The sequence below is a fragment of the Delphinus delphis genome, chromosome 8 (genome assembly GCF_949987515.2).
Source record: "Delphinus delphis chromosome 8, mDelDel1.2, whole genome shotgun sequence".
Classification (NCBI taxonomy): Eukaryota; Metazoa; Chordata; class Mammalia; order Artiodactyla; family Delphinidae; genus Delphinus; species Delphinus delphis.
Window position 1 is genome coordinate 98,448,644 of NC_082690.1, and position 25,331 is coordinate 98,473,974.

The following is a 25,331-nucleotide window of genomic DNA, read 5'->3' on the forward strand; positions in this document are numbered from 1 at the left end:
GATTCTGCCCTCTCTCCACTGGCTGCTGCAGAGACTCCAGGGCCCCTGCAGATGGCTGAGCCACAACAGGGAAGGAGCCTGGGTTCTGAATGACTGTGAGGTGCAGAGTGTCCCTACCACTAATCCACCCCAGAAGGGGCCTTGAATGGAAGATAAACCTTTGTGTGTTAAGCTACGGAGATTTGGAGGTTGCGTGAATCGGCAATCAGCCTACCGTAACCAATACACCCTCCTCAGTGGGTGCCCAGCGAGTGCCAGGGAAGTGACGGGTTCAAGGTCAGAGCAAGCTCCTGGTCGGCCAGGGCTAGAACCAGCATCTCCCCAGGTACAGCCTCGGAGAAGGGATGAGGCGCCACGACCACACACCACAAGCTGGGCAGCACCAATTCCCAAAAAACTTTATTGTTTCAAGTGGCAAAATGGTATCAGTTTCTGTGGGGCACCTGGCATGGCGGAGGGAGACCGGGGGTGGGGCTGGGATCCGCCTGTTACAAAAATCAAAGGCTTTTATAAAAAATGCTATAAACCGGTATCAAAAGAAAACCCACGGGAGGCTGGAGGAGGAAGCAGAGAGGGAGGCGGGAAGACAGCGAAGGAGGGAGGGACCTAAACCTTCGACCGCTAACAACTGGTTGGGAGGGAGGTGTGAGGGGAGTTGGGATGGTGATACAAAGTGCATAACTGTGCCTCCCCAGACGGCCCCCGGAGGTGGAGGGGGCAGAGGCTGCAGCCTGGGGCGTGGGGGGCTCAGCAGTCTCCTTGCCGGGGACCCCACAGGGACAGGCACTGCCTGAGACTGCCAGATGGGAAGGACCTGCAACAGGAGGAAAGAGAAGAGGTCAGGCAGAGACGTGGGAGTAGAGGAGGCGCTTCGGCGTCTCTCCCTCCGCTTTCCCCCACCCCGTCCACTGCGCACCCGCCTCCCCACACTGCAGCCTGGCTCCCCCAGCGGAGCCCGGCGCGATGGAGACCCTGCTGGGCACCTGGAGCCTAGTGAAGGCACCCCAGGGTCCCAGATTGGAAGGGTGGGCGGACCACGCTCAGGCCACCTACAGGGCACGGGGGACCCTCCTTGAGCCCAAGAAGGAAGGTGGGAATGGACGTCCCCAAGCCAAGGGACCCGCCAGGTCTCTGGAACTTGGCCTCAGCTGCCTGCTTCCAGCCTCGCAGAGAAAGAGGGATGGAGAGCTCAGGTCTAGAAGAGGGTCCGGGGCCTCCTGAGTCCTCCAGGGCAGGCCCTCCTCAGCCCTGAACTCACGCCCAAGCCCAGCTCCTGCCCTCACCTCAGTGACTTCTCAGACCTTCTTCTTCTTCAACTTCAGGGCTTGCAGCCAGTTGGGCGATGACCCTTCTGACCTTGAAGGCAGAGGGCGAAGGTCAGAAGGGAGTGGCAGGGACAGAAAGGCCGCTCCCACCGGGAGAGGTGACCTCGGGCCTGGTTAGGGCACCGACTCAACAGAGCAGACTGGCCTCACGCCAACCGTCTCAAGGCCTCAGTTCTCCTCTCTTGTAAAGCAGGGTCTTCCTGGGAAGGCCAACGCAGTGAGGCCAGTGAATGCCCGGCGCTTAGGTCACCTACCCTGAGGATTTCTCTGGCTTGGGAGGTAACGCGAGGGGCTTCCCCAGCCCCGGGACCTTGCAGGACTTGGAGCGATGGATCACGGGCTCCTTCTGACTCGACTTGCCCTCTGTCGGTTCCCCCTCATCAGCCGAGCGGTTCCGGGAGCGCAGCTTGGCCTGAGAGACAAGCCAGGCGCAGACGGACGTCAGAGGCGCAGGAAGGAGCCGCCACAGGAGGCTAGGCCTTCTCCCCAGAGTACGCCGTCCCCAGAGGCAGGCTCAGACCCCCTTTACCTTTCACCCCAGTGGATGCGAAGTCGCTTAGAGATGAGCTTCCCCCGAGAGCTGAGCCATGCCTGGTACACAGCAGGCCCTCAGAGAGACACTGCTGAAATGAATCCAGACTAACTGGGCTGGACGAAGCCAGCCGTGACTTCCCGTCCCTGTGCCTCGGCTCCTCCCATTCCCTCTGTCTCCAACGTCTCCCCGCCTCACACCCTGCACGGCCACCTCCTCTGTGCACCTCGAAGCTACAGTCATCACATGAGGCCTTCCCCAATCTACCCTCCCACCCTGCACCCACTGTGTCTCCCTCTCTCTGAGCAGGCCCGCCTCTTACCTCTACCCCCGCAGTGACCCCTAAACTTCCCCCTTCACCAGGGCTAATGACGGCATGGCTCATGTCCCCCACTACCCCGGGAAGTTGTGGGACACAAACACGCCTTGTTCTTCCTTCCATCCCACTTAGCGCCCAGCACAGGGAGAGCAGAGTGAGAGGAGGAACACGAGGAAGGGGATAGGGAATGAGTAGATGGATGGAGGGAAGGCAGGCTGGATGCAAGGTGGTCAGATGGCCCCGTTATCAGATGGTACCTTCAGGGCTGATGGGCTCAGGCCGGGAAAGAGGTTGACTTTCAGCCCCTTGGTCACCCGTGTCCGGCGGTTCTGAGGCTCCTCCGCCACCTCCTCGTCTGAAGACGGTACCCGCGAAGCCCGCGGCTCTGCAAGGGCCCAGAGAAGGGCTCAGCACAGGCGGCAACCCCAGACCTCCCTGCCCCTGCACCACCCTCAGACATGGACACGGATGTCATCACACGACACCCCGGCCCCACCTGTAGAGTCCTGGAACAGCCTTGCGTCCGACTCTGCCACCTTCGACAGGCCCAGCGTCCCCCCAGGCCGGATGGCCGGGGCCCGGTGCCCACGCTTGCGCCCCAGGTTGGCACGGCTCCGATACATGGCACTGTCAAGGATCTCGGTGTCCTGCTTGGGACAAGGGCAACACCACTGCCATCCTCTTCGTGGTCCTGCCCCAGCCCAGGGGAGCCCCTAACAGCCTCGGGCTGGAGCTTCTCGCTTTCTGCCTCCCGGACTGAGACTGCTCGGGGCCCACACAGATGAGGGAGGCCCAAGGGACGAGCACCCCCCATACCCCCAACAACATCCCACCCACTGCCCTGGGCTCCCCTCCACTGACCTCGATGAAGGAGAAATCCTGACTGGTGGAGCTGGCGGGAGGGCCCTGGGGGGGCCACTGGGGGGTCGGCATCCGGTCCTGCTTGCTCTGCCCGGTCCCTGCAGGGCCCCAGGTGCCGTCCACCTCTTCTGTCTGTCTGGCTTCACCATCAGGCTGGGGCCTCCAGGAGGGCAGATGGTCCCAGCCAGGCTCCAGGGGCTCCCCTTGGTCAGCGCCTGCTGTGGCCCCTTCCTCCTCTGCCAGCTCCCTGAGGCCCGAGGCTGCCGACTCCCTCCGGGCCGACTCCCTCCGGGCCGCTGCCCTGGAGCAGCTGGCAGCCGGCGTCTCCTCCAGCAGGCCCTGGGAGCCGGAGGGCGGGGAGCGCGCCAGGCATCCGCCAGGGCTGCAGAGGACCAGAGGCCAAGGTCACGTGGGACCGCATCTCCCTCCCCGAAGGGCGCTTTCCCCAACCTCTCGCTCTCCCTCTTGTCCACGCTTCTCCCGACAGGGGCCTCGTACAACACAGCACAGAGGGCAGGACCTGGGCCAGCCGGGCGGGTTCAAATCCCAGGTCCACCACTTTCTGAGACTTTGGATGAGTGCCTTCACCTATAACGCCTCGGGGTCTCCTAACTACAGAATCACTGGCGGACCGCAGTGAGACTCTCAAGCCCCCAGCACGGTGCAGAGCACGCGGTGTGTGCCCTATAAGTAAGTTACTATTACCACGACCGTCGCTGTTGTTGATGCTGTCAGTTGTGTCCCTCCCAAGGGCACCAGCTTAGGTGGTCACTCTCCTCGGGATAAGCCAGGCAGCGGTCCATCTGCCCATCCTGCCTCTTCGGCCCCCACCCTCCAGGTCGTCCGTCCCCGCGCCCCAGTCTCACTGAGCGCCCGGCCCTCACAGATGGCTATGTATCCAACTGTGTATCTGGACAAGATGTTCCAGCCTGGAAGGCTCTCCCACTGCCTCTGCTCACTCCCCGTGCACTTCAATTCCTCTTCTGAGCCGGCTGGCTCCCCTCCCCCAGCCAGCGGCTCCCCTCCCCCAGCCAGCGCTCTCCCCAGCCCTGCAAGCCCTGGGTTCTACCTGGCCCAGCCCCTGCCTCAGAGTCCGTGGTTCTTTGTCCGCACTGCCCAACTGTGAGCAACTCAAGGGCAAAGACAGGCCCCCTGCCACCTTTGTGCTCCCAGCCCTTGGCCCAGGGCCTGGCCAGGAGCGGGACTGAGCAAACATTTGCCGAGGGAACGAGAGGCTGGGTCACCTTGCACCTCGACACGGCATCTGCGTCTTCTGCCCGCCGCTCCCTCAAAGCATGACAAGAACACACCAGGCACAGCACACCACACTCTCACTAGCTCACGTTCCTCACACGAGGAGCCTGTGTTGCCCAGCTGCCCCCCTGAAACACACAGATACACCTGCACACTCTCATGGTCCATCTCCTGCAGGGAAGCGTGCACTATTCATCGGTCACTCCTTCCACACACACCTCGTACCCACCACACCACAAGCACAGCAGAGCCACACCCGACACACACACACCATGCACACAGCCATGGGAGAGGCGGGCAGGACAGTACCCCGAAGCCAGGCCACGAGTCCCAGATTGGAGGGGAAGTGTGTGAGGCAGGTGAGTCAGTACCAGGCCAGAAGGGATAGGGCGGGAGAGAGCGTGTGTCAGTCTGTCCTTCCACAAGCTGCTGACAGATGGAAATTAAAGCAGTCTCGGGAGGGAGGGAGGCGGAGGTAGCGGCAGAAGTGCAGCAAGGCAGCGGAGTCAGGAGCAGCCCTGGAGGGGGGCCAAAGCCAGCTTGCCCCCCTGCTTGAGATCAGGGAGGCCAGGGAGGGAGGGGGCAGTGGCAGCACCCCACCCAGCCTGAGGAGGCCCTGCCCAAAGCCTCTCCCGGGGTGAGGCAGGGAGGAGGCTGAGGGCAGGCCCCGAGAGCTAAGGGGACGAGGATGGGTGGATGGGAAGAGCCACCTCCAGAGCGAGCCCTGGCCCAGAGCCACGTGGGCAGAGGGCAGCGGAGGAGCTCGGTGGGCTCTGGGGGTGACCATGGGGTGGGGGAGGGAAGCATTCATCCCTGCTGACTTGTCTAAACCCCACTCACCCGTCACCCCATCCCGGGAGAAGCTTTCCTTCTCCTTGTGGGAGCACCCAGAACACCTATAACCTGAGCCGCTCCCCGGCAGGGAAGCAGGTCAGGAACCTGTCCTGAGCGCTGCCCACTCCAGCACACATATGGACTGCACCCCTTGCCTGTGGCCTCGGCCAAGTTACTTATCCACTCTGGGCCTCAGTTTCTTCATCTGTAAAATGGGGATAATATAAGTACCTATACTTCGCCGGGTCTGTTGGCAGAAATACACACCAAGCACACAGTTAGCCCTTGAGGAATTTTTAGGATGATCGTCCTCGTGCTCAACACAGCTTCCCGGCCTGAGGACGTGTCTCATACCACGTCTGCCCCTCGCCCTCCTGGTCTTAGAGGCCCCTGAGGCCCGGGACTCTATCCAAGCCCAGCCCACAGCCACTCCAGGTGTAAACACGGGGATCGGCATGGAGCAGATGCACAAAAAATCAGTTTCCTCGTGTTCGAGGCTTCAAGACCGAAAAGGAGAGAGTGAGGACTGAAGCTGGAATGATGTGTCTAAAGGGGCAGCAGCTGACCTTGACCCCAGGGAGACAGGAAGAGCACCCAGAGAGATGGTTACAGGGCTGGGGCCCAAGGGAACGGGAAGGAGCCCACATTCACAAGCTGTGGGGCCTTGAGAAAGTCACACTGCCTCTCTGGGCCTGCTTCACCACCCACGGAACGAAGGAGCTGGCCTCAGTATCTCTGAGGGTCCTCTCACATTCTGTGAAGACCCCCCACCCCCGCCAATGGCTGGAAGGCTTCTGCCTCACTGCGGCCTGGGGGCAGGGGCAGGAGATGACCAGGAGGCCAGAGAGAGGAGAGGGCAGTGCAACAGCTCTCAGGAGACCCAGGAGCGCCACTCCCACCAGGACAAGGTGACCTAGACACAGAGGGGAGGGGCCTGAGCTCTCCCCAACGCCGCTCTTGTCCCAGTTATATGGACAGTGGTACAGCCAATGACCACCAGCAGGGGAACCTTTGTCCCACACAGGATGATGACCAAAATGTCTTCCAAGCCCTCACTTTTGGGACAGTTCCTCACGTCCATCCACACTTGCAAAACAGACACAAATACTGGTGGTGAGCATTCGGTCAGTGACGACCACGTGCCAGGCAGGTTTCTATCACTTCCTGTGTACGAACTCCTAGCCCAACTCCAGAAAGAGACATTGCTGACTCAGTGACCTTAGGCGGGTCACACCACTCCCCGACCTGCTAACCGGAGATGATAAAATCCCTTTCCCGCTTCACAGGGTAAGTGTGAAGATCAATGCTGTGGGTGTCCGGGGTCGATTACTCCCAATTACGGACAAGACACAGGAGGCCTGAGCAGAGACGGGACTTGCCCAAGGTCACAGGGGTGATGGCAGAATCAGGACCCAAACCTGGCACACCGGCCCAAAGCCAGCTGGCTCTGAACTGTCCTCGAGGACTTCTCGTTACCAGGAGAACCTCCAAAATTTCCTCTAAAGAGCAACCTTCCAGAGGGTAGAATTTCCCTAAGTCAGATGCTCAGAACACCAGCCCCTTGGATATTAGTCAAATAAGCTTGAGAAACACCACATTAGAGAAAGATATACAGGTTTCCTTACTCCTGTGCTTTCAGTGCTAATATCCATACTCCCTAAGTCTCCTGTACACCCACTGAGTACACAGTGGCGTTTTCCACCGTGCGTTTTCCCAAGCGTTTTCTAGGTGTGACGGAGACCGGAGCTCAGAGAGCTGAACACTGAGGACTCCCAGCTTCTCTGCTGATCCCCTTCCCCTTCCCCAACCCAGTCCCCCAGCCAGCCTCTCCCTCCATCCTAAACAAGGGGAGATATTCTGGCTTTCCCCCCTCCCAAAGCCCACCCCAGTCTTCGGGGAAAGGTGGAGGGCTGTGGGTCCCACTGCGTGGTAGTCTAAGAGCCTTGAACGCAGTAAAGACGCAGAAGTCAGAAAGAGACATTGCTGACTCGGTGACCTAAAGCGGGTCACACCGCTCTGCGACCTGCTAACCGGAGATGATAAAATCTCTTTCCCGCTTCGGGAAGAGGAATCGGGGGCAACCGCGGGGAGCCTACACTCTCCTCCCCGCAGGAATGTTACAGCTCAGAGAGGTCCAGCAACTTGTGCAGGATCCCAGGAGCCTGTGGACTCCTAGTCCGGGACACTCAAGCCCTTCCTGCAGGCCTCACCTCTGCCCACACTCCGTCCCTCGGCAGCCTGAGCCCCCAGAATACGCCCCGGGGGCACGGTCCTGGCCCCAGGCTCTGTCCACCTTCCCCTCTCCCTTCTCCTCAACCCCAAACGCCTCTCCTGACCCCTCCAACACCCCACCGATTCCCTCTAGACACTTGCTGGTCCCTCCTGCCCCCCTCCCACTACCATCAGCCCCTTCCACTTCTAACACAGATCCCATCCAACACCCCCTTCCTTCTTCCCTTCACGCCAGGAGAGAAGCTCCAGGGTTGGAAAAGGTCGAACCTGCTACTCAGTTAAGAGAATGAAACCCAACCTCAGTGGATGGAAACGTTAGGGAAATAGAAACAATGCCTTTTTAGCACCCTCACCAGGTGCAACATCACCTCAGTTGGTTTTAGAACAGAAGAATCTCAGGGACAGACTGTGGTTGGCTCGGAAAACTATCGGTTTGGTTTTTTTTTGCAAAGTTCTTTATCAGAAACTCTGTGCACGGAGGCCAAGGTCATGGGGCCAGGAGCCAGGTCCCAATGGCCTTCAGGTTTTTGGTTTTTTTTTTTTAAACCAGGGTTTATTCTCCGTTGTTGTTTTTATTTTATTTACTTATTTATTCATCGGCCGTGCCACGAGGCTTGTAGGATCTTAGTTCCCTGACCAGGGATTGAACCCGGGCCCGCAGCAGTGAAAGTGCAGAGTCCTAACCACTGGACCACCAGGGATTCCTGCCTTTCAGGTTCTTAAACTGATGCTCTTCTGGGTCTTAAGACAAGGCAGGCAAGAAGCACAGGGATCCTACCCATTGCAAGAAGCAAGGAGTGCCACTGCCCGCTCCACCCTGACCTGGAGTGCTCAGGCCAAGACGACACGGAGTCCTCCTCCCCCAAGCCTATGAAAGCATCCGTGTTCCCTGGTCCTGGAGAACCTGCGGCTTCAGGACCGAGAGGCCTGGGGAACAGCCACCAGAAACTAACCAAAGACAGGACATATCTTCCAGCATACTCACAATCACCAAGGAAGCCTAAAGCACGAGTTGCAAAAGTCACACCTCAACCATCATCACATTCATCGTTCAAAAAAGGAACTCACCTGTGTGTGTGTCAGAGTTCAGTTTAAAAAATAAAGTAAAAATTCACAGTCCAAACCATCTCAATTTTCCAAACACTAGAAGTTCTTGGGGTAAGGCGGTTTCTATCCCCCTTAGAAAGGGTGCACTTTTCAGACAGCCATCACACCTTCCCTCCCCACCCTGGGATGGCGCTCCCTTACCTGGCTCCAAAGCCGGGGGATTCCCCTGCCTCTGATCCAGGTTCCTCGGGGCAGATGGCCACAGAAGGCAGGGGATCGTCTCCGCCCTGGGTCTCTGGCCCACTTGTCTTGCCAACTCCCAGCTCCCTGGCCTCCGAGAGGTCTCTGGCCTCCAGGCCAGGGGACAAGACGCCGTCGTTCCTCAGGCCTGGTTCAGGAGACTGGCTGACCTCCCCTACCCCATGCTCCCTGGCTTCACTCAGGGCCCCCAAGAGCTCCACATTCCGGAGCCCCGAGTCCTGGGTCCAGTCCGTCTGCCCCACTCCACATCCCCGCGGCCCCCGGGAACTCTCAGACTCCAGGTCGCAGGGCATCTCCAAATTCCTCAGGCCCAAAATGTCGCCCCAGTCCACTTGGCCCGCCCCGAGCTCCCTGTTTCTCAGCCCTGGGTCAGGTGTCCAGTCTGCCTGACCCACTCCACGCTCCCTTGATTTCAGGAACTCTCCTGCCTCCACACCTGACCAGTCGGTCTGCCCCACGCCACTCTCTCTGGCCTGGCTGTGGTCTCCTACCTCCCCCACTGCCGCCAAATCTCTGCCCCTCAACCCGACCTCAGCAGTCCAGTCCTTCTCCCCGACTCCGATCCCCCTGGGCTCCACAGACCCTCCAGTCTCCAGACGGCTGGCCAGCTCCACGTCTCTCAAGCCCAGGTTGTCTGCCCAGCCCACCTGCCCCATGGCACCCTCCCTGGCTTCACTCAAGCCCCCAGAACGCACACAGCTGGACAATTCCAAATTCCTAAGGCCCAGCTGGTCTCTCCAGTCCATGGTCCCGGCCAAGGTCTCCCCAGGAGCCACAAAGTGGCCGCCTCCTATCTTGCCAGAAGGGCTCAGGCCAGGGCCACTCGCTCTGTCGTTGCCGATGATGCCAAACTGACGGCTCCTCTCGGCAGCCTCCACACAGAAGTCGCCGCTCCAGTCCCGCTGCCCTGGGCTGAAGGCCGCCTCTGGCTGGGGGACGCCGCTGAGGCTGAAGTCACCGGCCCAGCCTCGCTGCCCCACCTCCCTGTCCTCCCGGTCGGCATCACCGGGGCTCTGGCCCCCGGCCTGCTGTCTGCCCTGCAGCCCTCCGACCTCCTGGCTGGCACTACCGCCTTGCCAGCTGCTCTGGTCTCTCTGTCCCAGTGCCCCATCCTGTGACTGGGGGCTGCTGGGGCTGAACAAGCCCCCAGACTCAGCCTCTTCAGGCCAGCTTACATCCCTGCTGGCCTCGCCCAGGCTCTCTCTGCCACTCAGAATCTTCTTCTCAAACTCCTCGTCCTGTTGTTGGGCTTCCTCGGGGCTGAACCCGGCACTCAGGGCTCTCATTCCGAAGCCTCTGTCCTGGGAGCCGAGGGCCGTGGAGCTGCCACCGCGGCTGTAGTCTCTCATCCAGGCGCTCTTCCCGAAATCCTGGTCCGGCTGCTCTGCGCCCCGGCTGCTGTAGGTGCTCAGTGAAGAACTGCTCTTCCCAAACTCCTGGTCCGGCTCACCTGCGTCCTGGCTGCCGTACCTGCCAAGCTGGTCCTTCTTCCCCAGTTCCTGGCTCTGCTCATCTTCATGCCGGCTGGCAGAAGCACCCAGAGAATCCCTCTTCCCAAATTCCCAGTCCTGAAAGCTTGCATCCTGACTGCAGTAAGTACCCAGAGAATCTCTCTTCCCAAATTCCTGGCCCTGGATTTCGACACCCTGGCTGGAGTAAGAGCCCTGGGAATCCCTCTCTCTGAACTCCCAGTCGCGAACATCTACCTCTTGGCCCTGCGGAGTGCCAGGCTGGGCTGCCTTTCCAATCACCTGGTCCTGGGCCGTGAGCCCCCCCGGGGCCGACACTCCACTCCCATCTTGGCTGCCGACCTCCATCCCCTCCTGGCCGATGCCACACCTGCTGGCCCACTCCCTGGAGCTCCCCTCCCCCACTCCGTGCCCGCACTTGTCGGTCCAGTCCCTCTCTCCAAGGCCTGGGCCCCCTCTAGGGCTCGCACTCCTAAGGCCATAGTCCTGAGAAGTGTCTTGGGACCAGCTGCAAGGACTAAAACTTCTGGGATGTGTGTCTGCTACAATCCCAAATTCACTCTGCAGATCTTTCTGGGCCCAGCCAAGGAGTCCCTGGGCATCAGGAAAAAGAGAGAAACAAAGAAACTATGCTTAGAGTCAATCAGGGCGAGAATCAGTCCAGAATGAGAGAGTCAGCACCGCCTAGTGCCCAAGAGCCCCACTTCGGCTACAGAAAGCCTGGGTTTGGATCCCAGCTGTGTGACCTTGGACAAACCACTTAACCACTCTGGGCCTCAGGGTCCTCATCCCTAAATGAGGTAATTCCGACTGTGGGGTGGTACAAGAGGATTAGACAAAATCATTTAAGCCAAGTACTCAGCACAGCGCCTGGCGCACCATGGACACTCAATCGATGATCCCATGGTCGTGTTTACAGCCCTTGGGCAACACTTGGCAAACAGCCAGGAGGCTGCCTGGCAGAATGGTATTCACATGGGTATGAGGCTATACTTTCAGCAAGGAGAGATCAAGAACTCTTTAAGCCCCTCTATGATCTCCTTGCCAAGGCAAAATCCCAACACCCTTCTAGCCCTCGTGAGTTCCCAGCCACTTCCTCCCTAAGGAAAGCACCCTCCTGCCTAGGCCTCCCTGGGAAGACCTCTCAGTCCTCGCCCGCCTGCCCGCCTGGGAGGCAGAAGGGACAGCCTCCTCCTGCACCGGGGAAAAGACCCAGCCGGCTCCGGCACCCCACCCCACCCCACACTCCCTGACTCACTCCTGCGGGTGGGGGAGCCCTGGGCTCAGGGCTGCGAAGCCAGCCAGCCTCATCCCGCAGCGCTGCGTTGGCCAGCAGCCTCTCCAAGACAGACAGGCTGGGCTCCCTGTCTCCAGGTCGGGCCATGGCCCCTGCCTCCTGCCCCCTGCCCGTCCCGGGCTACTGGGCGCGGCGGGTGCCAGGACAGGGCTGGGCCGCTCCCCTCGCCCGGACCTGTCCGATGGCTCCGGCTCTGGCTCTCGCTGGCCCTGGCCCCGCTCCCTCCAGAGCAGCTGCAGCTCCGGCAGCCCCGCCCAGAAGCCAGTTGAGTCACCCACATCCTGGGACAGACACACCTACTTCAGGAGCCAGCCTGGTCTTAACTCCTTCCTGCTGGTCCTCCTCCCCCCACCTCTGCCCCCAGAGGCCCCCAGGCTCCTCCCTCCTTCCAGCCCCACCCCTACCAGCCCAGGCTGGGCTTGAAAAATACATTTCAAAAGCCACTTGGACCCCAGCCCTGAGATTCTGGGGCAGCCTGGTAGGAGAAAGGGCACTGGCCCTGGAACTGGCGCTCTGGCCCTGGCCCAGCCACCAACTTGCTGGGTAACCTTTGCACAAGGCTCTGCCTCCTCTGGGCCTCAGCTGCCTGTCTACAGAGGCAGGTCTGAGCTTAATAGTAATAACGTTCATAAAAGGCAACACTCACCAAGCACTCGTGATGAGCCAGGCACTGTTCTTAGTACTTTACAGGTACTGTAACCGTCACACTACAAGGTGGAGCGCATCACTGTTCTCCCCATTTTACAGATGCAGAAACCAAGGCACAGGCAGAAAAGTCACTTGCTCAAGGTCACACGTGGGCAAAGAGCAGGGCCAGGACACGAACCCAGGCAGTCTGCGTCCAGAGCCCATAGCTCTAACTGGCTATGCTGGTGCCCTTCATAATGCCACCCGTAATAACGTACTGAACACTCAGCGTTTGCCAAGCATTGCACCCAGCGCTTTCCACGTCTATCTTACCCACAATAGAAGCCTAAGAGGCAAACGGTATCACTGTGAAAGGACTCTGAAGCTTGGAGGTTGGGGTATATTCCCAAGACCCGTCAGCCGGTGGATGCTGGAGTCAGATAAGGACTCACACTAAAGCCTAAGCCTGGTCTTAACTCCTTCCTGCTGGTCCTCCTCCCCCCACCTCTGCCCACACCCTCTGCTCTGCCAGCTCTGTCTGGCGGTACAGCTCCGAGGGGCACGTCCTAGGTGCCCTTGATCATGGCTGGATCCCAAGCTCTGATCACATAAAATCCACGTTGAAAGAACAAAACCCTCCGAAGGCCTGGCTTCCATCCCAAGCCCCGCCCCGTGCCCTGTCCTCACCTCAGAGCAAGCACTTGGGGTCTGTGTGTCCTTCAGCTCAGATCCAGCTCCCAGCCTTGCACCTCCAGCACTGGGTGATGGCGAAGCCAGGAGGTCATCCAGCCAGTGGGAGCTGCTCTCGGGGCCTGCAGGCTCGGGGGACGCCCTTCGTGGGTCTTGAACCTCTGTCCTGGGTTCGGTGGTCTCGGCCTGGGCAAGGGTCATGGCCTCCTCCTTGGCAGGCAGTGCCTGCCCGGGGTCGGGGATGGCGGCAAAGAGGACACAGGGCTGGTCAGGGGGTGCTGGCTGCCGCTGCCCCAGGACCGGCTCCAGGATGGGCAGGGCGGCCTCCCTGGTGGGCAGAGGAAGCAGGGATCCCTGTCCAGGCAGGGGCTCCCGCTCCTCGTACCTCTCCTCTGCCTGCAGCAAGGCTGGTCCAGGCTGGTCCCCCGCTGTTGGCAGGGGCTCGAGGGGGACAGCTGCGGGCTGAGGATGGCTCTCCCCATCGCCCTTTTGGGTTGGGGAGGTGCCCAGATCATCCGCCTGCATCCAGGAACCAGGCCTTCCTGGGCCCTCTGGAGCTGGCGGGGCCGCTCGCGCCTGCTGGGACACTCCTTCCTCCCTGCTGGATGCAGCCCAGTCTCCAGCCTCTGCAGCCTCCGCGGCCTCAGGAGCTTCAGCGATGGGGGAGGGGGGTGGGGAGTCCAGCCGCCACACCCCCAGACCCGAAGGCCGCGTGGGGAAGGTCCATTCAAAGGACTGTGACAAGCTCCAGCTGGACTGTGTCCCACTCCCAAAGGGATGATCCAGGGCCGACTGGCTCCCCTGGGTTTGGGGCAGGGCAGCCAGCGAGCCCCCCAGCTTCTCCTGGTCTTGGCCGGGCGGCTGGAGCACACCTTCAGAAAATCGGCGCTGAGCCAGGCTGGCGGGACGGAGGTCCTCACCCCCTGTGGCCGCCATGTCCCCAGATGGCAACGTCCAAGGGAGGTCTAGCAACTCACCCCCGTCCGTTAGGGGTTGGGGCAAGGCAGCTGGGGGCTGCTCCGGGCTGCGGCGCCCCGAGAGCTCCTGGAGGGGAGGGCTGCCAGGTCTGGAGGCCTCCAGGGCTCCCAGAGAGGGGAGCCCCGGAGTAGTGGGGTGGCAGGAGTCCTCATCAGGAGGGGCCGCAGATGGGGATGCCAGGGTCTTGGGGAGGCAGGGAGAAGCTCCGGAAGCTGCAGGGCTCTGGGCTTCTGGAAGCTGTGAGTGGCGGGGAGAGCTCTCATCGGATGAGGAAAGACGTGGAGACTCGGGGGCTGAGCCCGAGGCTTCAACGGGGAGGCCTGGGCTGGTGGAGCCTGGACTGGAGGGGACCCAGGCCTTGGAAACCTGCAAGAGAAAGGTCCAGAGCCATCACTCACCACTCTGCTGGGTGGGGGGCCCCCTGCCAACCCCGCAGAGACCTCCGGTCAGCGGCTGCCTCACACGCTCACACTCCACAGAGGAAACCCGGGCGCGGAGGGGCAGCCACCCAAGATGGCCGCAAGAGGCTCCGAGGTGACTTCGAGTGTCTTAAACTTCTCAGGGTCCACAGACCCCTCCTTTTGGCCCTCTCCCCACAAAATGCACGTCGCCTTATTCACACGGTATCACTCACACCACTTCAGGTGGTTCAAACCCTCCCCCGCACACCCACCCACCCACCCAGAGCTCACCTAAGGATCTTCTAAAGGGTCCACGGTTCCTGGGTCAAGAACACTGGCTTTACAAAGGGAAAAGGAGGACTGGGACTCCGGCTGTCTGGGGGTGGGGGAGGTCCGGCCTCAGAGCAGGACTCCAGGCCCCATGCAGCTCCAGACCAGCTCCCAGGAGCAGCTCCTACCTCCCAGGGGTGGCGTGGAGCTCTCCACCCGCCTCTGTGCATCACAGTACCGACTCAAGGAGGCAGGCAGGCCGGCCTCAGCGTTCAGGTGAAAGGCCCAGGGGACGGGAAAGCACCTGGCCCAGAGCTACCCCTGCCCCGGCCCTTGTAAGCTGTACGCCCTCCCGCACAGAAGTCACTCCGAGCCTCAGCTTCTCCATCTGTACCCTGGGGCTGGTGGCAACAATGTCCATCTCACAGTTAGGTGAGGATTAAGTAAGATTCGTGCACATGGCCTTTCAGGATAGGACTTAGAGAAAGAATGGATACTGTGGGACACTGGGGCCACCAAACACCTGGCACTCCTTACCCCTCCACTCAGCCTGGCCCCAGACAAGTCTTGCCCTACCTGAGCTCTGCCCACCCCCAGAGATCACGATTCCCCTGCCGCCCTCTCGCCAATGGGGCTGTTGCTGCCCCATCATCACCTACCGGGTCTGGGCAGGGGGAGGCATCCTGCTTCCTTCTCAAGGCCAACTTCCATTCCCTCCACCCTGTCCCCTCTACAGATCTCTGGTTAATTTAAAGCTCATGCCCTTAAACTACACCATCCGGAACCCCTCCTGTTAGAGGCCCCTACAGACCCCTTCTTCCCTCAGAAGCAGAGCTCCTGGACCACTGCCACCCTCCCCAGCGCTACCCCTGTTATAACGCATAGTGATTCCAACAGTCACACCGTCAACCCATCCAGCATCCTGGCTCCGGTCCTTGCCCGCCTCTCCCCTATTCCTTTGTGACCCACCTGTCCCCAGGATCCTACCCTAGACCTTGTCCTTACCTGTAACGAGTGCTCCTCCAAACCTCGTTTTCAGGTGTCCCGCTCACCCACTCCCACCCCCATCTGTCCACCTCCCTCTTTCCATCCCCCACCCGGCTTAATCCCTCAGCCCCTCTGAGAAGCACAGCCACTAACCCTCCTTGCTTCTGCCCGGCAGACTCCCTCCCTTCTCTCTTTATCGCCACTGATGTCATTTCTTTACACAGCTCCCTCCCTCACCCTACTGCTTAACCTGTTTAAATACACAGCTCTCCTCACCTCAAGGCTGCACCCAGACAGCCATTCTGGACGTGGCTGGAGAAAAGCGCGCAACCAGGACGGCTGGGCCCCCCTGCGGCTCACCCCCCTGCCCTCAGAGGGCCCCCCTGCGGCCCAGCAATCCCACTACACACACACCCCACCCCCCAGGCAACGCTTTCCCATCTGGTCTCCTCAAAAGTCCACAGCTCCTCCCGGGCTCTCTCAGCTGACAGCCTTGCCCCCCTTCCCTGAGAACGCAGAGGCCACGGGTGGAGGACACCCACACCAGCACCCGCAGCCCCGCCGCCCGCACAGGAGCCCAAGCCCTCTGCTCCCTGCCGCGGCCATGAACTGTCCTTGCTCAGAGCTAAGGCCAACTCCTCCTCTCTCTGTCCTGCACCACTGATTTTTCCTACTCTACTGGATCATTTCCATCAGCACACAAACTGCTCTCGTTTCTTCTGGTTTAAAAAAAAAAACGACAACACAGTGCTGTTGACTCCTTCTCTCCCTCTGGCTACCACCCCTTTTTCTTAAACACAGGGCTCTCCATTCAGTATCCATCCCCACAGCTGCTCTCGCCCATCCTCTGCTGAACCCCCTCCAAATGGGCTTCTCTCCTCACCCGCCGTCCCACCGCTCTGGCCAAGGTCACCCATGACGCCCTGCAGCTAACTCCCATTTCTCAGTGCTCATCTTCCTTGCCCCGTGGGTAGCGTCTGACCACTGATCCGCCCTCCTCCAGTCCCCCCCCAGCCCCCCGAGTCCTGCAAGCTACTAGCTTCACGTGGCTTCCGGAGCACTCCACGCTGCCTGGATTTTCCACCCCACCGCTGCTCCTTCCAGCTTCTCCCGCGCTCCTCGCTAGGCCTCACCCACCACCGCTGCTCCTTCCAGCCTCTCCCGCGCTCCTCGCTAGGCCTCACCCACCACCGCTGCTCCTTCCAGCCTCTCCCGCGCTCCTCGCTAGGCCTCACCCACTCCCTTGGCGATCTCAGCTATCTTTACTACCATCTCTACACTGACGAGGCCCTGCAGCTCCAGACTCAAATATCCCACTGCCCCCTTGACGTTTCCACCTGCATGTCTACAAGGCATCTCCCACTCAACAAATCCAGAAGCAAGCCCCCCTGATCTCCCCCTATCCTGCTTCACCCTAAGAAGTCCCCTCTTCCGTAAACAGTAACCTTCTGATCGCTCACATCAGAAGCCCTGGAGTCATCCTTGATTCTGCTCTCTCCTCACATCAATCTATCTGCAAGTCCCGTCCACGCCACCTTCAGATCCTAGACAGAGGCCACCACTGCTCGCCATCTCCACCACGGGCTATACCTCCAGAGTCCGTGATACCATCATTTCTCACCTGGGTTATCCCAACAGCCCCCTAACTAGTCCCTGCTGCTGCCCTGGGCTCCCTGCAACCAAGAGGGCAGGGTGACTCTACAACTAAAACAGCAGAGGTCACTCCTCTCCTCCAGCCCCTCAGTGGCATAATACCCTCACGCAAGCAAACGTCCTCCTAGGGTCCTGCAAGGCTATCACCTCTGGGTCCTCCCTATGGCCCAACTCCTCCTCTCTCACTGCAATCCAGACATCCAGGCTTCCTTGCCAGGAAGGTACCAAATCCTTCATACTTGCAGTTCCCTCTGCCAAAAATGCTGTTCCCCAACATCCACACAGCTCACTCCATCCCCCTCTTCGTAGCAGGGCCTCCCCCTGTTACCCTCACCCCAGAACCCTTCCAGGTGTCCCCAGCACCTGTCTGACACACTACACATCTGCTGGTTCGCAGGGATGTCTGTGCTGGCATCTGCCTCCCCGCATTGGAAGGTGAGCTCCCTGAGAGCAGGCGCGGTCTTTGTTTTGTTCTCTGCTGTTTCCCCAGTACCCAGGTCCCAGTAGTTGCTCAATAAATACTTTTGGACAGACAAATGAATGGAGTCAGGTCTCCCTCATGGGGCAGATAGGACAGCCTCTGGCTAGCAAGGGCTCTATGAGTAAGAAGGACCACCCTTTACATCACTTACTCAGAAATTCAGGCCGTTCTGCCCTCTGAGCACACTGTCGGGAGAGGGGATGTAACAGGAAACCCCCAAGAAAGGACTCTTCCTCTCTTCTGAACCCTGAGAAGGCAATCCGGCCAGGGAGAGCCGTGGACTCAGACCCTTCAGATCCTGCCTCAGCTCCTGGGTAAGTTACTTAACCTTTCAAGCCCGGGTGTCCTCACCTCTCATATGGGACCAAAGGGGCCTGCTAGCTAGAGTTACCACAAGGATTAAGTCAGTCAACATTCCTGGGATGTGCCCAGCACACAGTAGATAATCAAGGACAGTTGTTCTGGACACTGTAAGAGCCTCAGGGCCTGAGCCACACTTAGCCAGGGTGGCCTGGAAGTTGAGAAACCTGAGTCCCGGGGCCAGCCCTTGGGCCAGTCACCTCCTCCACGGCCTCCGCTTCCCCATCTAAACTACAAGGAGGCGAAAGAGATGATCTTAGATGACTCTTCCAGCTCTAAAATACCACGGTTCTGATTGGTAACTGGAGGATAACTCACGTCAGTAGGTGGCTCAGAGCTGGCCAGCTGAGCCAGGTCCCCATTGAAGGCCAGGTCCGAAAGGGGGTTCCTGTGAGGGAGAAAGAGGGGAAATGGAGGCCTAGAATGGAAGAGCCTGTCACAGGGTAGACAAGGGAGAGCTGATCAAGGGTCTGCCTAAGTGACTGCAACAGCATCCAATGTTAACTGCCTCCCACCTCCCACAGGCATTTCCTACTGGGGGACAGAGACGCTATGCAGTTTCCACAAAGTGCCCCAGAGACAGTGCCTGTTCCCCACCTGCACACCAAGGGTTAAGTTCCGTCAACTCCTTTGGGAAGAGGATGCAGCTTGCCCAGACCCCTCCATGGCTCCCAAAAAGATACCCGCCCCCCTTCCCTTAAGGGGTTAATGTTCTCCTGCCACCAGGGAGAATGCAGCTGGTCCTGCTGCCTTGCCAATACTTCTTGAGGAATTGCAGGGGGAGGGAAAGAGGGAAGAGGATTTTCCAAGGTTGAAGTTGTTCATTTTAAGCCTGGCTTGGAGCAAAGGAGGGGAAGATGAAGGGTGGAACCCAGCCAGGACAGGGTGTGACCTCCTGGGAGCCCAGGCCTGGGACAAAAGAGTTGATAGGAGGCCCTGCCTTCCAGGCACTTGAAGGTGAGAGAGGGGAAAGGCTGGAGGGCAGGGCAGCACAGGGTAGGGCAAGAATCTTACCTTCCAGCTCAGCTCAGACAACAGCGGCCCTGCCCTCCACAGCAGCAGGAGTGGGAAGGGGCCTGTGGGCCCAGCAGAGCTGCCAGGGGCCCAGCTGCCAAGTGCCTCGAGCAGCTCTCCCTGCCCTGAGGATGGCCTCCATGCAGCTGACAGCGCTCAGCCTCTTCCAGTGCCCAGGGGCACCTCCTGGTCAGCCTTCTTTTATATACTGGCACCGACTCTAGGCAAGTATACCACACGCAAGTCTCCAACCTAGCTGTACTTCCTGTGCGTTGACACTAGCTGGCCTGGCATCAAGGTGTGTTCATGTCTTTCCTCTCCCATCAAACTCCTCCTCACAGCCAGACTGTGCCCTCCTCAAACTGACACACTCACACACACACACACAGCACCTGGCACACGGCTGCACCCACAGTTCAAGTTAAAGTTAAAAGCACACACTGGAAGAAAACAGACCCGAATTCAAACCCCAGCTCTGTCTCTCTCACTTGCTAAGGGACCAGGGGAAGTCACTTTTGAGCCTCAGTTTCCTCATCTCTAAAATGGGTCTAATATTCCCTTCACTAAACAGCATGGCTGTGGATTAAGTGAGGCAAAGATTGGCTCTCAGTAAAAAAAAAAACCTGAAAATAAACTTCCATATAGTACATTTGAACTCTACTAAAAACATACACCAACTCTGTATAGAGAACTATCATTGTAAAAAGAACATAGTAGCACTGCCTGCTGGGGGAATGTTTTGTGACTCAGACCTAACCTATAAGCGAAGATCACAATCGCAGATGCAACTACCACTTTGTCCTCCAGGCTGCAACCAAACATACAGCCTCCCACCCCCTCACCTCTCCTCGGGGGTCTTGCTGGGCTCTTCAGGGCACTCTGTGGGAGACTCTGCCGGCCCCTCCTGGGCCCATTCCCTGGAGAGGGTCCCACCATCCTCATCCCTGGGACCTGCGGCCACACCATAGGTCCTGGGGCCATATCTTGAGCTGCCATCATGGTTGAAGGTGAGGCGGGAGCCCCAGAGGCGGTCAGGGCTGGCCGGGACCTCCTTCCTCGGCTGCTCCATCTTGGCCAGGATCGCTTCCACTGTGGTGGCTGCAAAGCGCTCCGAGGCTGGGCGGAAGGGGGCGGGCGCCTTCCGCACACCCATCGGGGCGGCACAGCGAGCTGGAGGTGTCAAGGGGGATACCTCTTCTTTCCCACGTTCCTCTTTCACAGTCTCTCGGGTGGCTTCTCCTCCAGTAGGGGCCTCAGCCATAGGCCTGGGCGCAAACGGAAGGGGACGCTTGCTGCCACCATAGGGCTGGGGTCCCGCCAGCATGTTCATCTTCCGGGCAGAAGGCAGCTCGGCCAGAGGACCCCGGGGAGGCCGAGGTCCAATAGGCACCAGCAGGCTGGGCTTGGCAGGCAGGGCTGGCTTGGCGGGCAGGGCTCGGGGTTTGGGCTTGACAGGGGGTTTGGCCCGAGCGTCACCTACCAAAAGGAAAGGGTTGGTTGGGGGGATGTCAGAAGAACAGCAATCAGAACTTCATCTCCCACCGTACAAACTCAAAATGTTCACATCCTTCTAGGTACAAGTCAAATGTCACCTCTTCCATGAAGTCTTCCTTGATTTTCCATACACGTGCCAGAAACATCTCCCATCTCCAAATTCCCAAAATGTCTAGTCAGTCCCCCTTATAAGCTAAAGCTATTTAAGGGTCCATCCAGCTAGCAGCTATTTCTCCCTGTACCCACTTTGCACCTAGTACACGTTCTTAACAAATGAATGAATAAATGAGCAACTGAGCTAATAAATGAGTACCTGCCTACCCACATCAATTAGTCAGCCCACCATCTCCCCAAGGTAGTCCTTTCCTCTTACATGATACTCTGCTATACTACCATCCACAGTAAACCTGTTATCCCAGCTCAGCGTCCCTACTCTGCCACCCTGCTGCCCCCTCCCCCAGCGCACACTCAGGCCACCTCCCCACTGTCATCTGGTGTGTGATCAGGAATGCAAACTTACTATTGACCTAAGCCAAACAGAAGTAAACCTGGTACAGGCGGGGGGGGGGGGGGGGGGGGGGGGGGGGGGGGGGGGACCAGAAACCTACCTTCTACATAAGGCATTTCAATACCAAATAAAAGACCTTGAATTACTCATGGCCACAGCCCTTTTAATAGAATCCTTCATCGCCCACTCATTTGGCTCAGGGCAAGAAAGGCGTCTAGACAGGGAGCCAGGAGGCCTGGGTTCAAATCCAGAGGTGCACGCCATTTCCCCCCTTGGCCTCAGTTTCCTCCTCTGTCAAACATGTGGTTTGATCCACACCATCTCAAAGGTTAGTCTGCTCTCCTCTGCTGGAGAGCTGTGATCTCAAACAGTTCTGAAGGGTCCCAATGGAAGCTAAGAACCTTTCAGACTCATCCTGCCCGTCCTGAGTACTCCTCCCTCCCTCCCTCTCACTGCACAGAGTCATCGTTCGCCCAACCGCTCCAAGACAGAATGGGGGTTCAAGCCTCCGCCCCTCCCACCCTCCTCCCAGCCACCCCGCTGCTCCACCCTGCACCCATAGGTACCTGGCTCAGAGCCAGCAGATACCAGCTCCTCCTCTGGCTCCCGGGGCGGTAGGGAAGCCATGGCTGTGCCTTCCCTGAGAGTAGATACTTCCATCACATGCGGCGGACCTGCGTGAGAAGTGGGAAGCAGAGGGGTGCAAGCTGGGGTGGCTGAAGACCCAGGAAAAGAAAGTAAAAGGGTTGGGCGCTGGCAGCAGGCTCGGTGGCGAGGGACGTCTCCGACTTCTGGCAGAGGCAGAGTGCGGGACAGGAAGAGGGAACTTCAGGAGGGGGGCTGGGGGAGGTCAAGGGAGGTCCCCAGCCGCCACGCCCTCCACACTTCCCAGATCGCTCTCCAACTCTTGTCTCCTAACCCTAAAGTCCTGGAGCTTCAGGGAGCCGCGCACTGCTGCGTCCTGTGGCCAGCTCTCCGTGGCACCCCACTTACCTCTCCCAAGGTAACCCCCGGGGTCCGGTGGCCCCACTCGAGGTATCTACTCAGGGGCAGAGTAAGAGGTCCGCAAAGTCTGAAGTCTCTCTGTGAATCACCTCATGGGAGACGGGAAAAACCCGCTCCTCCCCAACCTGGGGCTCCGCCCACTGCCTGCCTGCCTGCTTCCCCCTTCCTGCTCCCCCTCCTTCTCTCCCTCCCTCCTGCAGCTGGGAGTGGTTCCCTCTCCCCCCACGTCCCCCCTCCTCCTTCCACATCCCTGCCCCACTCCCGCCTCCTTCAGAGCTGTCTCATCCAAACACGGAAAAATAAGGAATAAAAAGTAAACATCTGGAATACATTTTTTTCTTTAATTTCTCAATCGCTTTGGCTTCAGCTTGGAATTTGATGAGGTAAAGTCAGGGCCTAGTCCTGTTGCCATAGCAATGGCCTCCCACTGGATTTCCAGAGCCTCGCCAAGAGGAAGGAGGAGCCGGCCCAGGCCTGGGCTGGGAGAATGGGACAGGGCTTGAGAACACCCGGGGGGGCGGGGTGGCTTGGGGGAAAACTCCCTAGGGTTCCCTTTCTTGGACAGTTACAGTGGGACAGCCACAGCCCAGGAATGTATGTGGGCATCACTCACCAGCCTAGACTTGACCTGAGGGGTTCTGAGCGGGGCTGAAGTAGAAATTTTAAACCTAATGACACAACCCTACGGTGGAAGCCGAACGGGTGCCCCTCCTCTAAGCTTGTAACAGCAGCTTCAGATCTGCTACACCAAATGGATTCGAATGCTGGGTGGACCTACCGCTTTCTAGCTCTGTGACCTTAGGCACATGGCTGATTTCTCTAAGCCTCAGTTTCCCTATGTGAAAAACACAGTTACTGAGACTGTTAAGAGGCCTACATGAGGGACTTCCCTGGCAGTCCAGTGGTTAAGACTGCGCTTTCACTGCACACGGCAGGGGGCACAGGTTCAAGCCCTGGTCAGGGAACTAAGATCCCACATGCCATGCAGTGCAGCAAAAAAAAAAAAAAAGAGAGAGAGAGAGAGGCTTACATGAGAGGATGCACACAACTGCTGAGCACAATGCCTAGCACGTAATAAGCGTCCAGTAAATGTTGGCCATTATTAGCATGACTCCATTTAGTGTCACCGACGAGCTAACACATTGGTGACCACCTCCTCCTTTCCCCAAACCACAGGTTTCCGTTGTTCCTGACCATTCCTTCTCTCCTGCAGGCCCCAGTCATGTCACCTGCTCTTCAGACACTTCACCACCTCCTCAGTTCCCATCCTGGCTCCTGAAGCACCATCCCACCCTCAAGACCCCCACCCAGGTTGACAGAGCCCTGCCCCCCTTGTTCCAAAGGAAGAGGGGTATTTCCTATCACCTAGTGTGCCCACAGTCAGTGAGGACGACCCAACCTTCTCCAACCTGCAAGGGGCACTGCCTTCCTCAAAGTCACCCACTCCGGCTGGTCTGGCAAGACAGCACCAAATCCGAAGGGACCTCAGGTGCCCAACCTTTGCAAAACCCACCCACCTCTCACTTTTACCCTGCCCCATCTTGTTTCAAAGATGGGAGGGGATATGAAGGAGGTAGAGAGATACCCATGATTGTCAATCCCTCGGTCAGCCAGCTACCACACAGGATGCTCCCTGTGGGTGGGTGGGTGAGTAACTGTGCACAGCCGGTCCAAGTGTGCGTGGAGGAGGGGCACATGATGGGAAAAAAATAAAATTAAAAAAACACAAGACTGTTTCCTTGTCCCTGAACATTATTACCAGGGACATGCTGTGGGTGGTTAGAAATAGAGAGGAACTGGTCCAGAACCGAAAAACCCTTCAGCTGGGGGCCTGGTGGACACCTCAGCAGTGTGAGGAGCTGCAGCAAAGAAGCTGCAGCTCGCCTTTCCCAAGAGGAGGGGGTCGCAGCAGTTCAGAGGCCCCAGCCAGGAAAGCCAGGTGACCAAGGCCAGAGCCGAAAGCTGTAAAGTCTCAGAGGCTCTGAGCATTCCCAATCCGCAAGAGTCAGGAGACTAGCTGACCCCTGGGAGCACAGGCCGCCAGAAGGGCAGGGGAGAAGCCAGGCAGCTCCAGCCCCGGGAGCTGAGGCCCAGAGAAGCATCGCCGCAGGCGGGGTCGGCCCTATGGACCTGGGATCTCCGGCCGGATCTGGGGCCAGAGAGGTCGGAAGGGACAGCCTGTAAACTGCTGGAGGAGGGAGGGCCAACGGGAAGACGGAACAGCCCGGGGCGAGGGGCCGTCTGGAGGGGCCCAGTGGGGAGCTCTGGACACAGAGGGACGGCAGCAGCCTGAGAGAACAGGGTAGAAGAGGCGGAGGAGGGGGCGGCGGCGGCAGAAGCAGAGAACCTGTGCGCGGGATGTGGAGCAGCCGGCGAACAGACGAGGGACTGGGGACAAGGACCGGGTGGGGGCGGACTGGGGCGCTTGGGGGCGTGCCGAGGGAGCCGGGGGAGGGGGCTAGCGCAGGCCCGGGGGTAGGGAAAGGCGGGGGTCCCTCCAGCAGCTCCGCCCGCCCCCGGCTCCTCCTCAAGCCCTCGCCCCCTCCCCCCTTTCTTCTGGCTCGGTCAGCACGAGCTCCAGACCGTGCACCCACCGCCCCCGCGCACACGCGGCAGCTCCCCTGTGTCCCCCGCCTACCCCGCGCCCCCGGCCCCTGCAAACTTTCCTGGTGACCCCCCCCTCCAATCTCAACCGAGGTCCCGACTGAAAAGCGCCCACTCCTTCCATGCCTCTCCCCCGCCCCCAATGCCGGACCCCGCCCCCTCCTTCGCCCTCCCGCCCGCCCCCGCACACTCACGCGCTCCCCCAGGATCCGGCTCCGCTCTGCTCGGGCTCGGCAGCCCGATGCCAGTCTCCGCCGCCGCTACCGCCGCCGCCGCCACCACCGCGGGACCAAGCCAGTACGAGCTGTGGCAGGGCCCCGCCCCTAGCTCCGCCCAGGTCCACGCCCCTAAAGCGCCTCATGAATATCCATGAACCGGTGAAAACCGGGAGTGGATAGACCGTGCGGAATCCGCCGGGTCTTACGCGAACAGGCGCAGCCCAGGTACTCAATTATTAATGAGACTTGCAAATGAGGGGCCGGCCACAGGCTCAGACCCCGGCGAAACTGACGCAACTTAGCTGCTGAAGAGCGGTTGGGCAAAATGGCCACCGAGACGACTGCCTAGAGAGGAGACTGCCTTAGGACGGCCCAATTCTCAGGCCCAGCCGCCTGTACTGATTGCAGCACCAGAGTCACGGCTAGAGAAAAGGTAACCATTGGCCAACTAGAGAGGCTTCCTGTGCAAACACCTAAGGGCCTACGCAACGTGGCCACTCCACGTGTATAAATTCAGGTTTAGAGCCACCCCGGGGATGACTGGAAGCTCTATTTTCCTCGCTAATCCTCATTTATCTCCTGTTACGCTCCCTTCCCATATATAAACTCC

General features: G+C 59.4%; 1 protein-coding gene across 3 annotated transcripts; it reads right to left on the reverse strand.

The window, feature by feature from the left end:
• Positions 1–382: 382 nt before the first annotated feature.
• Positions 383–24,774, reverse strand: TNKS1BP1 (tankyrase 1 binding protein 1). 3 transcript variants are annotated; one of them, XM_060018915.1, is made up of 12 exons: positions 24,698–24,774; positions 21,461–21,568; positions 19,735–20,368; positions 18,197–18,266; positions 12,746–14,092; positions 8,606–10,728; positions 3,038–3,419; positions 2,673–2,823; positions 2,434–2,561; positions 1,580–1,737; positions 1,284–1,356; positions 383–814 (listed from the first exon to the last, which is right to left on the reverse strand). In XM_060018915.1, the coding sequence occupies exons 2-11, from the start codon at positions 21,552–21,554 to the stop codon at positions 1,296–1,298; spliced, it is 5,148 nt and encodes a 1,715-aa protein (XP_059874898.1). In that variant the 5' UTR covers positions 21,555–21,568; positions 24,698–24,774; the 3' UTR covers positions 383–814; positions 1,284–1,295. The 3 variants fall into 3 exon arrangements, 2 of the variants coding, with proteins under 2 accessions (XP_059874898.1, XP_059874899.1); XM_060018916.1 differs by lacking the exon at positions 24,698–24,774 and adding an exon at positions 21,888–21,982; XR_009520410.1 differs by lacking the exon at positions 383–814 and adding an exon at positions 1,855–1,948.
• Positions 24,775–25,331: the final 557 nt, after the last annotated feature.

Excerpts from the sequence above, each read along its gene's own strand:
- TNKS1BP1 (XM_060018915.1), bottom strand. The coding sequence starts at position 21,554 with ATGGAAGTATCTACTCTCAGGGAAGGCACAGCCATGGCTTCCCTACCG. Across the intron at positions 2,824-3,037 it reads AGGATTTCTCCTTCATCGAG|GACACCGAGATCCTTGACAG; the intron begins GTCAGTGGAGGG and ends TGTCCCAAGCAG. Across the intron at positions 1,357-1,579 it reads AAGCCAGAGAAATCCTCAGG|GTCAGAAGGGTCATCGCCCA; the intron begins GTAGGTGACCTA and ends TCTGCCTTCAAG.